A 15002-nucleotide genomic window follows, 5' to 3' on the forward strand; every position below is an offset into this window, starting at 1 on the left:
CTGGCCCTGGCTCTGGAATCTGGATGAGCTGGACCTCCTACCTCTGCCTCAGAGCATTCACCTCTCTGAGCCTCAGTTTGCTTGTCTGTAAAATGGGCACAGACATGACGCTACCTCATAGGGTTGTGAGGAAGGGACAGAGTCACGTGATGAAAAGAAATCAATATTGTCATTGAAATCAAGGAAAAGTTAACATAAAGAATAATAAGATTAATTTTATAATTTTATTTTTACCTTTTCTTGGCTCTTCTGCTTCCCTCTCTGGCATCTTCAGGTGTCTGCTCAGATGTTCCCTCCACAGAGGAGACCCCCCCTGACCTTTATAGGAGTCCTCATCCTCACCCATTCTTTATCCTGGAGGTCAGCAAATCCAGCCAGATGTGGCTCAATGCTTATTTTTGTAAATAAAGCCTTATTGGCACATAGCCACATCCAATTGTTTACACATCGTCTGTGGCTGCTTTTATGATTCAACCGCAGAGCTGGGTGGTCACAAAAGAGACTGTGTGGCCAGCAAAGCCTAAGATATTTACTTTCTGGGCCTTTATAGGGAGTTGGCCAATGTCGTCACCCTGCTGAATGGTGTCACCGTTTGAACGAATGTATAGTTTGTTTTGTGACATTGTGGTCTTTTCATGACTACAGTGTAAAAGCAGGGTTCTTTTTTTTTTTTTTTAACTTGTATTTATTTAATTTAGTTTTCGATTTGTGCTGGGCCTCTGTTGCTGCGTTCAGGCTTTGTCTCGTTGTGGTGACGGGAGGCTGCCCTCTGGTTGTGTGCAGGTTTCTCATTGCAGCGGCTTCTCTCGTTGCAGAGCTCAGGCTCTAGGGCGCGTGGGCTTCAGCAGCTGTGGTGCTTGATGCTTAGTTGCTCCACGGCATGGGAAATCTTCCTGGAGCAGGGATTGGACCCATGTCTCCGGCGTTAGCGGGCAGATTCCCAACCACTGGACCACCAGGGAAGTCCAGAAGCAGGGTTCTTGTCTCCTGTTCCCTGCTGTGCTCCTAGCAACACTGGCACAGAGTAGCTGCTCCTTAAAAACTGTGGATTGAGTCAGTGTAACACCTGTCTTGACCCTGGGGGAAGCAGGGTCGCACCTGATTCCCTCCAGGTAAGGATGCATGGGCTCCATGACGGATCTAAGGACTCATTCTGGCCACCATAGGCAGTGGAAGGAAGGCCAGTGAGAGACGCTTCCTGGAGGCCAGTTTAGGGCAGTGTGACAGGCTTTGAAAGTTATACAGGGGGAGGGGAGCATTGATTCCAAGAGACCTCAGGACTGTCACTCGCCTGGGGGCGCCTGAGAATGGTCCAGCAGCCTGACCAGTCAGTGAGGCTTGGCCTACTGCAGGAAGTGAGTGGGTTTCCAGGATGGCAGTGCATCATGTGGGGAGGCTGGGCCCTGATTGGAGTCAGCAGTTATTGCCAAGGCCAGTGGAGTGCTGGGCCTTTAGGTCCCCCAGGCCTGGCTCTGGGGTGAGGCTGAAGCTACAGGCCATGTGCACACCTTTGTGACTAAGGCTGGAAGCCAGGTGGCCCAGGGCAGCCCTCGATAGCCAGATTAAAAAAAAAAGAAATTCCACTTTGGCATTTTTCTTTTTCAAGTAAAATTCACAAAACATAAAATGACTCTTTGTAAGGTGAACAATTCAGCGGCATTTAGTCTGTTCACAGTGTTGTATGAGCACCCGTTCTATCCAAGACATTTTCATGACCCCCAAAGAAGACCCCTGTGCACACTAGCAGCCACCCCCTTTCTCCCTGCTCCACCAGCCATTAACCTGCTTTCTGTCTCTGCGGATTTGTCTGGACATTTCCTGTAAATGAACCAAACACCACGTGGCCTCTTTTGTCTGGGATCTTTCACTCGGTATCATGTCTTCAAGGTTCATCCACGTTGCAGCCTCTGCCAGCGCTTCATTCCCTTTGTGGCCAGTATGCCACTGTATGGATAGATGGTCCACAGTTGTTTATCTGTTCATCAGTTGGTGGACATTTAGGTTGTCTCCACCTTTTGACTCTCATGAATAGTGCTGCTGTGAGCTTTTGTGTTCCTGTTTCTGTTTGAGCACCTGTTTTCAGTTCTTTGGGTCTGTATCTAGGGATGAAATTTCTAGATCCTACAGTAACTCTGTGTTTAATTTTTAGTGTCTCAGGGAGGGTCCCCTTCACTGATGGGTGAGAATCTTCTTCCCTGCTAAGCATGCCTTCCATTTCTTGGCTTAGTTTCTTTCCCACTTTTTGGAGGGATTTCAATGTTTTCCTGAGGGCTGGTTGTCCTTCTGAAAGCCACCACTAGGGGTCACTGTGGGACTGAGGCAGCTTGGCTCAAGCAGCCTGGCTTCTTTCTGCATGGCCCCTCTCTTGGCTGTATTTTCAAGTTCATAATGGTTTGCTTCATGGTCATGGGCAGCGTGTGTGAGCCTTATGAGCAAAGAACAGTGTTCTCACCTCCCTGAAGATGCCCTGTCAGATTGTATTCCCCGGGCATTGGCCCCCTGTGTGACCTTGGGCCAGTGTCTTAAACTCTCTGGTTTTTGCTTTGCCTTTTTGATATAAAGCAGATAACAGCATGCAGGGAGGTCTTTTATGGTGTTTGGAGGAGAAGGGTCCAGTATGAAGACCACAGGGCTTATGATAATGATAATAATGATGATGAGAAGCTGCTCATTAGGTGCTGAGTGCTTTGTGTGCATCGCTCATTTACGCCTCATATCAACTCTCTAGGATAGAACTTTTTATTATCCCCATTTTCCAGATGAGAAAAGTGAGGCTTGGGGGAGTTCAGCCACTTCTCAAGGTTACACAGCAAGTAAATACAGTTAAGTCCACTGCATATGAACAAGTTCCATTCCGAAAGCACATTCCTAAGTCCAGTTTATACCTTAGTCCAACGAAGTTACACAGGCTTCCCTGGTAGCTTCACTGGTAAAGAATCCGCCTGCAGTGCAGGAGACCCTGGTTCAATCCCTGGGTTGGGAAGATCCTCTGGAGTAGGGATAGGCTGCCCACTCCAGTTTTCTTGTGCCTCCCTGGTGGCTCAGATAGTAAAGAATCTGCCTGCAATGTCGGAGACCTGGGTTTGGTCCCCTGGAGAAGGGCATGGCTACCCACTCCAATATTCTTGCCTGGAGAATTTCATGGACAGAGAAGCCTGGCAGGCTACAGTCCATGGGGTCACAGAGAGTTGGACATGACTGAGTGACTTTCACTATGAGCAACTAACTCTCAACCAACAGTTAGCCTAGGTACCTAACTAACACAATTGGGTATATAGTACTGTACTATAGTAGGTTTATAATACTTTTCACACAAATAATACATGAAAAAAAACACAAAAAATAACCATTTGTAATCTTACAGGACCTTGAAAATTATAGTAATTACATTACAACAGCTGGCATACAGGGGCATGCTTGCATCTTTGGAAGTTTGCAGCTCAAAGGTTCATATGTAGGAGACTTACTGTTGTAGAAATAGTTTTCCAGTATGGACAGTTTGGCTCCAGAGTCTCCATAGCCTCTCCTGAGGATGACGGTGCATGTGTTTGATGATGGATAATGGGTCACCTTCAGTGAGCCCCCAGTCTGACTGTACATAAATTAACCCATCCAGGAGGCACGGCCATGAGTCCCACTTTACAGATGAGAAAACTGAGGCATAGCGGGGTTAAACTGCTTGCTAATACTCACCTAGCGGGTAAATCACCAAGGCGGAACTTACACCCAGGTAGGCTGGCAGCAGAGTCTGGAGCCAGCCCAGGTCGGGCCCTTCCCTGTGGGAGCTGGGGCCTCTCCAGGGCTTGGAGTTCCTGTGGGTGACTCAGAGGAAATGGTTAGCAGCCTGACTTCCTGTGTGGGGCCACCAGCCTGGCTGAACGGGGAGCCACCCCCGCTGTTGGGGGGGCCGCCTCTCCTTCCGCCTGCTGGCGTGCTCACCACTACACTCTCCCCGCTCCCCACAGCAACAGCTGGAAGAGGAGGCCGCCAAGCCACCAGAGCCCGAGAAGCCTGTGTCACCACCGCCCATCGAGTCTAAGCATCGCAGCCTGGTGCAGATCATCTACGACGAGAACCGGGTATGCCCCATCCTGTCCTTCATAGCCCCGGCCCCACCTTCTCCTGCTTGCCCTGTGCTGGCCACCAGGTGGGAGGCAGGTGTCGCTGTAAAGGATCTGACTCTCTCCCGGGGCCTCAGTATTCCCATCTGTGAAATGGGCATCCCTGGTGACCACCCTCCCACAGATCTGGGTTTGTGAGTAGGAGGGAAGGGGTGGCCACTGGAGACCCATCTTGGTGTGGCTGTGGTTTGGACCATGGCTGGCCTGTGGGATGCAATGAAAATGCAGGCATTAGATCATAGGAGAGCTTCAGGGGCCAATTGATCAGTGGGGGAGATGGGTAATCACTTAGGTACTCAGAAGAAATTCCTGTAATGCAAAGACAGTAGTAACATTATTTGTCATTCAACATTAGTTGAATAGCTCCTTCTTTTCAGGTGATGGGCAAAGTTTTTTTACATAGCAGTCGTCAGAGAGTAGGTATGGTGATTGTTTCCAATTAACAGAGGGAGAAACTGAGGCCCAGAGACATTAAATGACTTGTCTAAAGTCACACAGCTGGGAAGTGGTGGGCCTGAGATTTGAACCTGTGAGCTGTCAGATCCCAGAGCCTTATTTGTCGACACTGGCCTCTGTTTACACTGAGCCCTGGAAAGAAAGGGCTGTTGGGATGGTTGAACATAGAGTCTGTAGCAGACTATGGAGCCTCGTAGGGATCTTTGGAGGGCAGCTGTTGGGTGTCTGAAGGGGAAGGGGCTCAGGGTACCCAAAGTAGAGTGTCTCCCAGGGGGCTGAACCCCCAGGCTGGAGCTGCACTGAAGTGGAATCTGTTATCTGATGAGGTGGTGAGCTCCCCATTTTTCTCAGTCAAACCACTAAGAGCTCAGCTTCAGTGATTTGCAGTTGACTCTTTCCAAATGTGCTCAGGGCCTGTGGATATCGAGTCCCCTCCTTGATTTTACAGGAGAGGAAACTGAGGCCCAGAGAGGGATTGTTCCTTGTCTGCGGTCACACAGTGAAGTGTGACAGATGGACTCCTATGATTCCCCCCTGCTCCTGTCCTTGGCCCCTGGCCATGCTTCCCAGCTGTCTCTGCTGTGAGATTTGCCCCGGCTGCTGGATCAGTGCTTAGAGTTCAGGCAGGCGCTGGAGAGTCCATGGTGTCCCATGGCTTGGATGGCTGACTCTAGAGCCGGGGAACATGTGGTTGGTGCCTGTGGCTGTAGCTCCAGGCAGGAAACTATTGGATCAACTGGTTTAGCTCTGCCATCACCTCTTGAAACTGCAATAGGTGCAGGATGAGACTGAACTTGCTGGGAGCCTGGGAACTGTGTGCCGGGCCTGTCAGGGCTGGTCACCTCTCACACCGTGGCTTCCTACCCAGTCAACACCGGTAACGATCACAATGATAGGAGAACTGAAGGGGCCGTGTGTACTTTAGCCAGATGTCGTAGGTTCAGATCCCGTCTCTACCATTTTCTGGCTCTGTGACCTTGGGCATATTTCTTAAGCCTCCCTGTAACCCATCTTCCTTACCAGTGAAATAATGATAATTATAGCACCTACCTTGTACCAGGGTGTGGGGATTAAATAAGTTCATTATGTAGCATCCTTGGAACAGTGCCTGCCACCATGTAGGTGCTGCTGCTGCCAAGTCGCTTCAGTCGTGTCCGACTCTGTGGGACCCCATAGACGGCAGCCCACCAGGCTCCCCCGTCCCTGGGATTCTCCAGGCAAGAACACTGAAGTGGGTTGCCATTTCCTTCTCCAATGCATGAAAGTGAAAAGTGAAAGTGAAGTCACTCAGTCGTGCCCGACTCTTAGTGACCCCATGGACTGCAGCCTACCAGGCTTCTCCGTCCATGGGATTTTCCAGGCAAGAGTATTGGAGTGGGTTGCCATTGCCTTCTCCATGTAGGTGCTAAGCTTGGGCTATTAATTGTTATTGTCATTGTTCTTTTATTCTTGCCATTGTTTACGTTTTATATGATTTCACTGTATTCTTTCCAGACCTGTATAAGATAGGTACTATTATTCTCTCTGTTTTACTCATAAAAAACCACAGTTCAGAGAGGGAAAGTGACCTACCTGGGGTTGCACAGCAAGTGAGTTTTGAGGCTGGGGATCAGAACCAAGAATGAATTGGCTCCAGGACCCTGTGGCAGAGGGGGCAAAGGCAGAGCTCCTGGAGCTGTCACCCCAGGCCTCCCTGATCCTCAGGTGGTATTGTCCTCTCTTCACCCCAACAGCACCTCAGGCTGGGGACTTTATGCCCATTTATGCTGATTTCATCCTGATGGGGTCCTGACAGTAGGTGAAAGACACTGGCCTTCCCGCAGCCCCCTACTCCATGTTTTCAGATGAAGAAAGAGAAACTCTGGGTAATTTCCCCAAGGCCTTACAGGTAGTGAGTGGCAGACTGGGACTCCAGCCCTAGATCCTGAGCTTCTGAGAGCAGTCGCTTGCCTGGCCAGTTCAGGCGCTCTGGCTGCAGCACACGCGCCCCACATACTCCTTCATTTACGCACTCATTCAGCAGCTGTGTAACTGAGCATCTGCTTGGGCCTGCCACTGTTTCAGGCACTGGGGTGCAGCAGGGACCCGGGCCTCCTGCCCACTCCCAGTGGCTTTCTGGGAGGAGATATCAGTTCAGTTCAGTTGCTCAGTCATGTCCAACTCTTTGCGACCCTATGAATTGCAGCACGCCAGGCCTCCCTGTCCATCACCAACTGCGGAGTTCACTCAGACTCATGTCCATCGAGTCGGTGATGCTATCCAGCCATCTCATCCTCTTTCGTCCCCTTCTCCTCCTGCCCCCAATCTCTCCCAGCATCAGAGTCTTTTCCAATGAGTCAGCTCTTCTAATGAGGTGGCCAAAGTACTGGAGTTTCAGCTTTAGCATCATTCCTTCCAATGAACACCCAGGGCTGATCTTCAGAATGGACTGGATGGATCTCCTTGCAGTCCAAGGGACTCTCAAGAGTCTTCTCCAACACCACAGTTCAAAAGCATCAGTTCTTCGGCGCTCAGCTTTCTTCACAGTCCAACTCTCACACGCATACATGACCGCTGGAAAAACCATAGCCTTGACTAGACAGACCTTTGTTGGCAAAGTAATGTCTCTGCTTTTGAGTATGCTATCTAGGTTGGTCATAACTTCCCTTACAAGGAGTAAGCGTCTTTTTTTCATGGCTGCAGTCACCATCTGTAGTGATTTTGGAGCCCCCAAAAATAAAGTCTGACACTGTTTCCACTGTTTCCCCATCTATTTGCCATGAAGTGATGGGACCAGATGCCATGATCTTCGTTTTCTGAATGTTGAGCTTTAAGCCAGCTTTTTCACTCTCTTTCACTTTCATCAAGAGGCCTTTTAGTTCCTCTTCAGTTTCTGCCATAAGGGTGGTGTCATCTGCATATCTGAGGTGATTGATATTTCTCCCAGCAATCTTGATTCCAGCTTGTGCTTCCTCCAGCCCAGCATTTCTCATGATGTACTCTGCATATAAATTAAATAAGCAGGGTGACAATATACAGCCTTGACGTACTTCTTTTCCTATTTGGAACCAGTCTGTTGTTCCATGTCCAGTTCTAACTGTTGCTTCCTGACCTGCATATAGGTTTCCCAAGAGGCAGGTCAGGTGGTCTGGTATTCCCATCTCTTTCAGAATTTTCCACAGTTTATTGTGATCCACAGTCAAAGGCTTTGGCATAGTCAATAAAGCAGAAATAGGTGTTTTTCTGAAACTCTCTTGCTTTTTCCATGATCCAGTGGATGTTAGCAATTTGATCTCTGGTTCCTCTGCCTTTTCTAAAACCAGCTTGAACATCTGGAAGTTCACAGTTCACGTATTGAAACCACCCGCCCTCCCAGACACACCATGGGTCTAAAGAATTTGCCCCTCCTTGTCCCAGTCCCTCTTTCTTTCCTTTCATCTACCCCCACCCTTTGCTCCAGCCTCATACCCTTGTACTTCCTTGAACACTCAGGCATGCTTCTTTCTCAGGGCCTTTGCACTGACTGCGTCCCCTGCCTAGAGCTCCTTTTTCCCCGTCGGGCTGTCTCTCTCTTACTCCTTCAGCTGTTTGCTCAAATGTCCCCTTTTTGGCCAAGGTCCATTTTGACTCTCTGTTTAATCCTGAAAACCCATCAGCACCTCCTCTCCCTGGCTTTAATTGTCGCCACTGGACATAATTTATATTTTGTTTGTTTATTGTGAATAGAGGCTCCATGAGGGCAGGATTCTTTTTTCCCCAGCTATATCTCCAGTGCCTGGCACACAGTAGGTGTTTCTTAAGTATCTGTTGAACAGATGAATGGATGCCAGAGAGGTGGGAGACTCTCTGCACAGAGAGTCTCTAGTTTTGGGTGGGACTGGCCTGTGTCCCCAGTGGAGGTTGGCGGGGGTCCCCCTGCCTGGGCCAAGCCTCAAGGGCTGGAGGCCGGGTGGGCGGGAGCAGTCAGGACTTATTGCCCCTTGGGGGATCAATCGGATTAAATTTTAATCCTCCTTCCTTCTCTGCGGGTTCCTCTGAGAGGCGGACACAAGGATCTATCTTTAAATGCCACGCCGGCTGGAAAATGTGGCTTCCTGCCGGGCAGAGCCTGCCTGGCTCTTCTGCAGACTGGACTCAGGTTCATTATCCATTCGGGGCACATGGACGAGGCGCCAGCATGCATGGGGGGAGCTGCCTGTGTGGGTGGGGCCGGGCAGGTGCACGCAGATGGCAGAGCAGGAGGCAGGGTTGCTGCAGGCCCCAAGGGGCAGGAATGGGCAGGGCGGGGCATGACCGGGATTGGGAAAGGCTTCTTGGAACCAGTGGGTGGGCTGTCGACCTGAGGAGTGCCTTCTGTGGGGGTTGCAGCACATGTGGAGGCTCACAGAGGGGATGGACTCTCGTTTGATCTTAAAAGGGAACGTGTAGGGGTTGGAGGTTGAGGTCTGGCGGGTGTGGGAAGAGGCTCACACTTTGAGTTTGGGTGCAACAAACACACACAGCACTAGTGAAGGATGTTTACACATCCTTATACAGTTTACATGGTGCTGGCACTGTAGAAGCCCAGGGCAGTGGGCAATCCAAGCAGACTTCCTGGAGGTGACTTGAGCTAGGTCTGCACAAATGGGCACCGCTGGGAAAAGGTGGAAGGATATTTCCAGTGAAGAGGATGACAGCCCCTTCCGAAGATGGTGAGGAGGCAGAATTCACGGAGGCAGGGCCCTCCGATTGCTCAGGGATGAGGAGGAAATAGAGAGTAAGAACCAAGTCCTTTTTTGTCTTAGATTTTAAGCATCTTTCTAGTAAAGTGTGTATACAGTGTGGTTAGGACTACTCTGGACGAAGATGAATAATTCTATCAGTAATAATAACCAAGAATGTGAAGCATTTTGTAGAGCATCTTGGGAGTCCAGGAACCCCAATGCCCAGCTTCAGACTCCCCTCCCACTCGAGTTGTGATACTGGCGTCCCAGGCTGAGCCCCGCCTCTGCCTCTGTGTCTGTCTAACTAGCCCTGGAGTCCAAGGCTTCCTCCAGGTTCCTGTGCATGTAGGGAGTGCTGTGCTCTAGAGTTAACGAGGGCCCATGAATTATACCTTGGCACTCGGTCACTTCCATCCCGCACCTGGAAAGGGTCTTTAGGCTGCAGCTACAGATGAGGAAGCTGAGCCTGGGGGGAGGGGTAACTGCTCCCCTGAAACGCTGTAGCACTTGCCAGGTATGGAGGGGAGGGTGGTGCAGCCTAAAGTGGGGTGCAGGGGTCCCAGACTTCCTGGATGGGTAAGTGGGTATTTCCTGGTGCTGCCTCCTCTCTGCAGAAGAGGACGGTGAGGCTTGGAGCTCAGACTGGAGGAGCTAGAATGGGGGCTTCAAGGGGCGGGGGGCTGGCCAGGGGTCTGGTCAGGGTGAGGCTCTGGCCCTCCTGCCCAAGAGCTAGGACTCTGTGTGGGTGTCTGGAGGGAGCGGTTCATGTGTGCCTGTGCGTGAGTACATGTGTTAACAATGGACAGTTGTTTTCATATGTGCAAATTATGTGTTGGAGCCACCTTGCGGGGGACGTGTGTGCACTTGTACCCCACACATGTATGTGTGTATTTGTTTACGTGGGTAGACCTACTGAGGGCTCTGTGTGTGTGGGTGTGTGCCTGTGTGTGGCTCAGCATGTGCGGGGCGTGTGATTCCTATGCATTTGTATGTCTGTGCACGTGTGTGCGTTCCAGTGGGATGACTTTGTGTGGATACACATGTGTTTGAGTCAGCACGTGTGGGGCTGAAGTGACTTGCTGAGGGTTAAAGCAGAGCAGACTCCCAGACGTGGGTCCCTGATGGATAGCTGTGTATTTCTCGAAAGCCACCCTGACGGCCCTAGCTCGCTGGAAACCACCAAGCAGATTCCCAGTGGCACCCCGTCCCCACTGCTGCCAGCGCCCTGCCCCTGCAGACTGGACCAGAGAGCCTGGGAGCCGCGATGTGTAGCATGAGGTGGAAGAAGCGCCCCCAGGAAAATGTGAGGAAGTGGGGTGCCAGTTCAGGGCCTGCCTGTCCCATCCTTTACCGGCTACTTGAGCTGTGAGACCCCAGCCTCGGCTTCCTTGTGTGTAAATGAGGCTGATGCTAGAAGCTTCTGCCATGAGTACCTGCAGGAATCCAAAGGGACAGGGCTTACAAGGGATCCAGGCCTGGCACGTGTAGGGGGGTCACCTGGTGTGAGCCATGGCCGTGTCATTACTGTTGACAGCAGTAATAACAGCTAGCCCTTACCTAGCACTCCCCACATGCCAGATCCTGATTTTAGCTCTGATTTTAGCTTGGAATGTGTGTCAGTTCATTTAATTCTCTCAACAGCTGCATGGGGCGGTGCTGCTCTTGTCCCCATTTTGTAGATGAGGAAACTGAGGCTCGGAGGCGGTGAAGGGACGTGTCCAGGACCACACAGCTGGCAAGTGGATCAGAGCCCAGTCCAGCTGCCCGTGTGGCCTTGCTCTTGACCGCCCTGCTGTGCCGTGTTCCAGTGTTGCGGCATCTTTAGGACTGCTCCATGACAGTTTTTCTTTTTTTCCCTGAGTGACCTTTTGGAAATTGAGTTGTCTTAAAAAGGCCCCAGGGCCACTCAGGGCTTCAGCACAGAGCCTGGGGGAAGGCCTGTTAGGGAGCAAAGGAGCTCTCACCGGCTGTGTTGACAAGAGTTGGCTGCCCTGGGCTGTGCCTCGTCAGCTGGGCTCCCTGTGGCTTTGGAAGGTCAGGAAGGGTCTCTTCCCTGCTCTCTTCTGCAGGGGCTGCAGGAAGGCCCCTCCCTAGGTGCTTGTGTTCCCGAGACAGGGAGGATGTGATAGAAGATGGTATCCTCTGTGCTTCATAGGACACAGGGTTCCTGAGCCCCCGTATGGGTCCTGGATCTGAGACCCGGGCCCAGGGATGTGATGTGGCAGTTCTAGTGTCCCAGTCTCTCCAGCCCTGCCCTTCCTGTGTTTGACGTCACCTCTTTGTCTCAATGGGCAGTTTCCCATCTTCACAGAGCCTCATGAGTACACATAAACTCCTATTCATTCCTCAAAACCCTGACTGTGTATCCCTCCTTTTACCTTTCTGGAGAGAGTGACTGACCCACTTAATGACTCCCTCGTATACCTCACGTACCTTTCCTGCCTGAGCATACTAACCTGCCATCACTGCTCATGACTAACTGCCCACTAGCCTCGGTTTATTGCAGACAGAGGCTAATATTATTCGTTTTGTTTCATGCTGTGGTGCTTAATACAGAGTGGCTGCTCAAATGTTTGTGGAAGCAACCCTGTCCTCTTGCCACCCTATACCCAGTCCTTCTGGTCCAGCTAGGGAATTCTTCCATCTTTGGTCCCCCATGGCTGACAGTTTCTGGCTTTGTGATGTGAGCAGGGCTGGGGTGGTTTGTAGTGACTGCCAGACGGGTACCTGCCACAACTGAAAGAAGATGCGGGACCTAAATCTAGGGGAGGCCCTGGATAGGACCAGCTCTTGTCTTTCTCCCTTCTTGGAGCCTGGAGCTCAGAAGAAAGACTTATTATACTATTTTCCTGTGCCTCAGTTTCATCATCTGTAAAATGGGGATATTTCTATCTCCCTGACTCCGTGTTATGTGTGATTCAAATACTACTAATGCATGCCGTGTACCCAATGCTTGACTCATAGTAGGTTCTCAATAAAATGGCCATCATTAATGATAATCATCTGCACCGCCTCCCCCCCCCCCCGGACGATTTTTTGGCCCCCAGCCACACTCTGAGGCTGCTGCCCTCAGGGTTCTGGCTTTGCACAAAGGGGGCCGAGATCATGGCTTGTTCTTGGGTGGGCTGGGCCCAGGGCTCTAGGCAGAGCCGTCCTCGGCGCCAGCTTGAGCCCACCTACATACCTGCCCCCTGGCACGGGGGCTGGGGGAGGGGTGAGGCTGGCCCTCAGCATGCCTCCCCACTGCTGTGACACCTGGGCCTCCAATTCTGTTGTCAGCCATGTCCTCTGGGGCTCTGGGTCACCCCTGTATGGTGGATCTGGATTAGGGGGTCACTGGGGGAGGCTTTCGACCTGATGATGGTGAGTTGCTTGGCCTGCCCTGCCTGTCCACGCCGAGTCCTGGCTGGTCTCCGAGTTGGGCTGAGTGATAAGCACCCAGCCTGTCCTGGGTCACGGGAGGGTCTCAGGTCTCCCACGTGTGCACTGTGGGCACCCCGCTTTCCATCTGATAGAGACATGCCCCGAAGCCACCTTTCCCAGCTCTGTGCCCACCCCATCCCCTGGCTGGCCCAGCCAAGCGGGCCCTGTGGTCCCAGAACTGGGGGCCTGGCACGGACACAACGTGTCCTTCATGGTCAGGGTCCAGCCTGTTGAATTCGCAGTCACCTAGCCCTTTCTGCCATACGCTCCTGTTTTCCTAATAAGTCCTGAGTTGTGAGTGGGGAGGGAGGCGGGGAGCTCCAGGGCAGCTCAGAAATAGTCACATGATTGTGAAATAGAAGAATCCTAGAAAGGGTATCTTCCCCATGCCTCTATCTCGCCCTCTCTCCCCCTCCTCCTCCCCACTCACTGGCGGCACCAGCTCCGAGGTAATTGGAGACACTCAGCCAGCTTCCAGGCTTCCAAGGCAGAGGAAGGCATCTCGAGGCCTGGCCGGGGATCTGTGCCCACCCCGGGCCCTGGGTGAGGGGGGCGCGTTGAGCTGGGGGCTTCGGGGGAGCCGGCACCGGAGAACAGGGTGTGTTTGTTTGAATCGAAACTTGGCGGGCTTGCCAGGGCTGCTGTGGGGATGCTCAGGCCTCTCTGTGTTGGTCTGCAGCCCAGGGAGGGCTGGCGAGGGGGACCTTCCCCGCCCCCCACCCCCACCCCTGGGGCCTGGATGGGCGTGCTGGGCTGGGCAGCTGCTTGGTGTTCCAGGAGGAGGCCTCTATTTATAATCTGTTCTCTGTGTGTGTGTGTGTGTGTGCGTGCGCCTTGGGTGTCTTTTTTTTTTTTTTAATTCTTCCTCTTCTCCGTCCCTCTGCAGAAGAAGGCCGAGGCTGCACATCGGATTCTGGAAGGCCTGGGGCCCCAGGTGGAGCTGGTGAGCTGGGGAACAGGGTGGGGTGCTCTGGGAAGCGGGGGGTAGCTAGAGAGGTGGACGGGGCGGCAGGTGGGTGTGGAGAAAAGGAGGAAGTTGTCTGTTGCCAAGCTGCTCTGTCCTCTGGAGGAGGCAGGAAATCCACCCTCTGATAAGAGGGACAGGCAGATAACAGTGGGCAGGTGGGCTGGGCCGCGCTGGGTGCAAGGTGGGGGTGTGTCAGTCCTCCGGCTCTGCTCCCAAGCCCGGCCAGTCAAGCTGTAAGATTGACCAGTTGGAGTCCAACCCGTGCGGTCTGGCTGATTGCAGAAAGCCCGTGCTCCGGGCCGGGTGATCTGGGTTCATCTCGCAGGTCTGTTGCTTCCTAGCTGTGTGACCCTGAGCAGGTGTCTTAACCTCTCTGTGCCCTGTTTCCTTGTCTGTAAACTGGGATGGATAATCGCACATACCCATTAGTGAAGATGAGCCATACACCCTTCTGTCAAGCCCTGAACATGCCACCCCTTCGACAGTAAGGGAGGAGGGTTAGTTGTTACTGTTACCACTGTCAGTGTCATTTTGCTGATGGGAAGATGCCACGTCGGCAGCAGAGACTGGAAGCAGACCAGGCCTCTTCTATCTCAGGCACCTGTCATCCTCTTGTGTCACCAAGGATAGGAAGCACAGGAGCGCGGAAACTCCCGGCTGGTGGCTTTGGAGTCCTGGGAGAGATGGCCAGAGCTCCCGCCTGCCCGGGACCCGGGCGCGGGTGTCCCATGGCGCGGGTGGGTGCAGAGATGGTGGGCACAGCATGGGGGATGCGCCTGCTGGATGGTGCGAGGGTCTCTGCATGTGTGTACCGGGTGGGGGGCGGAAATAAAGTTTTACGCATTTGGAGCCTAATTTTAAACTTGGCCCCACCTTGCGTTTGCCGCGTGGCCTTGGGAAAAGGACTCGGTTTTCTCATCTGTGAAATGGGGACGCTGTGGATCTTGATGAGGGACCAATGAAGTCGTGTGCGGTAAAGGCTCGCCCGCACAGCACCTGGCCCCTGGCAGGCACTTGGTGTTGTGGTCGCCTAAGAGGGTGGAACTTTTGTCCCTGGAGTTTTTTTCTGCAGTGACAGCTGCTCCCCAGCCTGGGGGGCCGGCTGCGGATGGGCCACTGTGGAGCTGTGAGCAGCTGGCCTCTTCCTGTCCCCAGGTCCTTGCAGGGGGCAGAGCCAGACAGGGAGTTGGGTAGGGGTAGGGGCTCCTATGGCTCAAGGACAGAGCCCAACGCTCCTCCTGCAATGGGTGACAAGCTCCCAGCCTGAGCTCTTGCTTCCCGTTGGGCATGCTTTCTGAGATGTCTCTCGCAGCCTCTTTTTAAAAAAGCTTTTAAGTAGCTTTATTGAGACGT

The 15002-nt window shown here is 52.6% G+C and overlaps 1 protein-coding gene across 33 annotated transcripts in view; it reads left to right on the plus strand.

Annotated features, from left to right (window-relative positions):
- The window catches only part of NCOR2 (nuclear receptor corepressor 2), a 236371-nt gene that overhangs the window by 96122 nt on the left and 125247 nt on the right, over positions 1-15002 (plus strand). For all 33 annotated transcript variants that reach the window (XM_069557629.1, XM_069557621.1, XM_069557643.1 and 30 more), the window contains 2 exons: positions 3966-4079; positions 13569-13625. In XM_069557629.1, the coding sequence (XP_069413730.1) occupies positions 3966-4079; positions 13569-13625 (171 nt within the window). The remainder of the gene's footprint in view (positions 1-3965; positions 4080-13568; positions 13626-15002) is intronic.

Source organism: Ovis canadensis, chromosome 17, assembly GCF_042477335.2.
Source record: "Ovis canadensis isolate MfBH-ARS-UI-01 breed Bighorn chromosome 17, ARS-UI_OviCan_v2, whole genome shotgun sequence".
Taxonomy (NCBI): domain Eukaryota; kingdom Metazoa; phylum Chordata; class Mammalia; order Artiodactyla; family Bovidae; genus Ovis; species Ovis canadensis.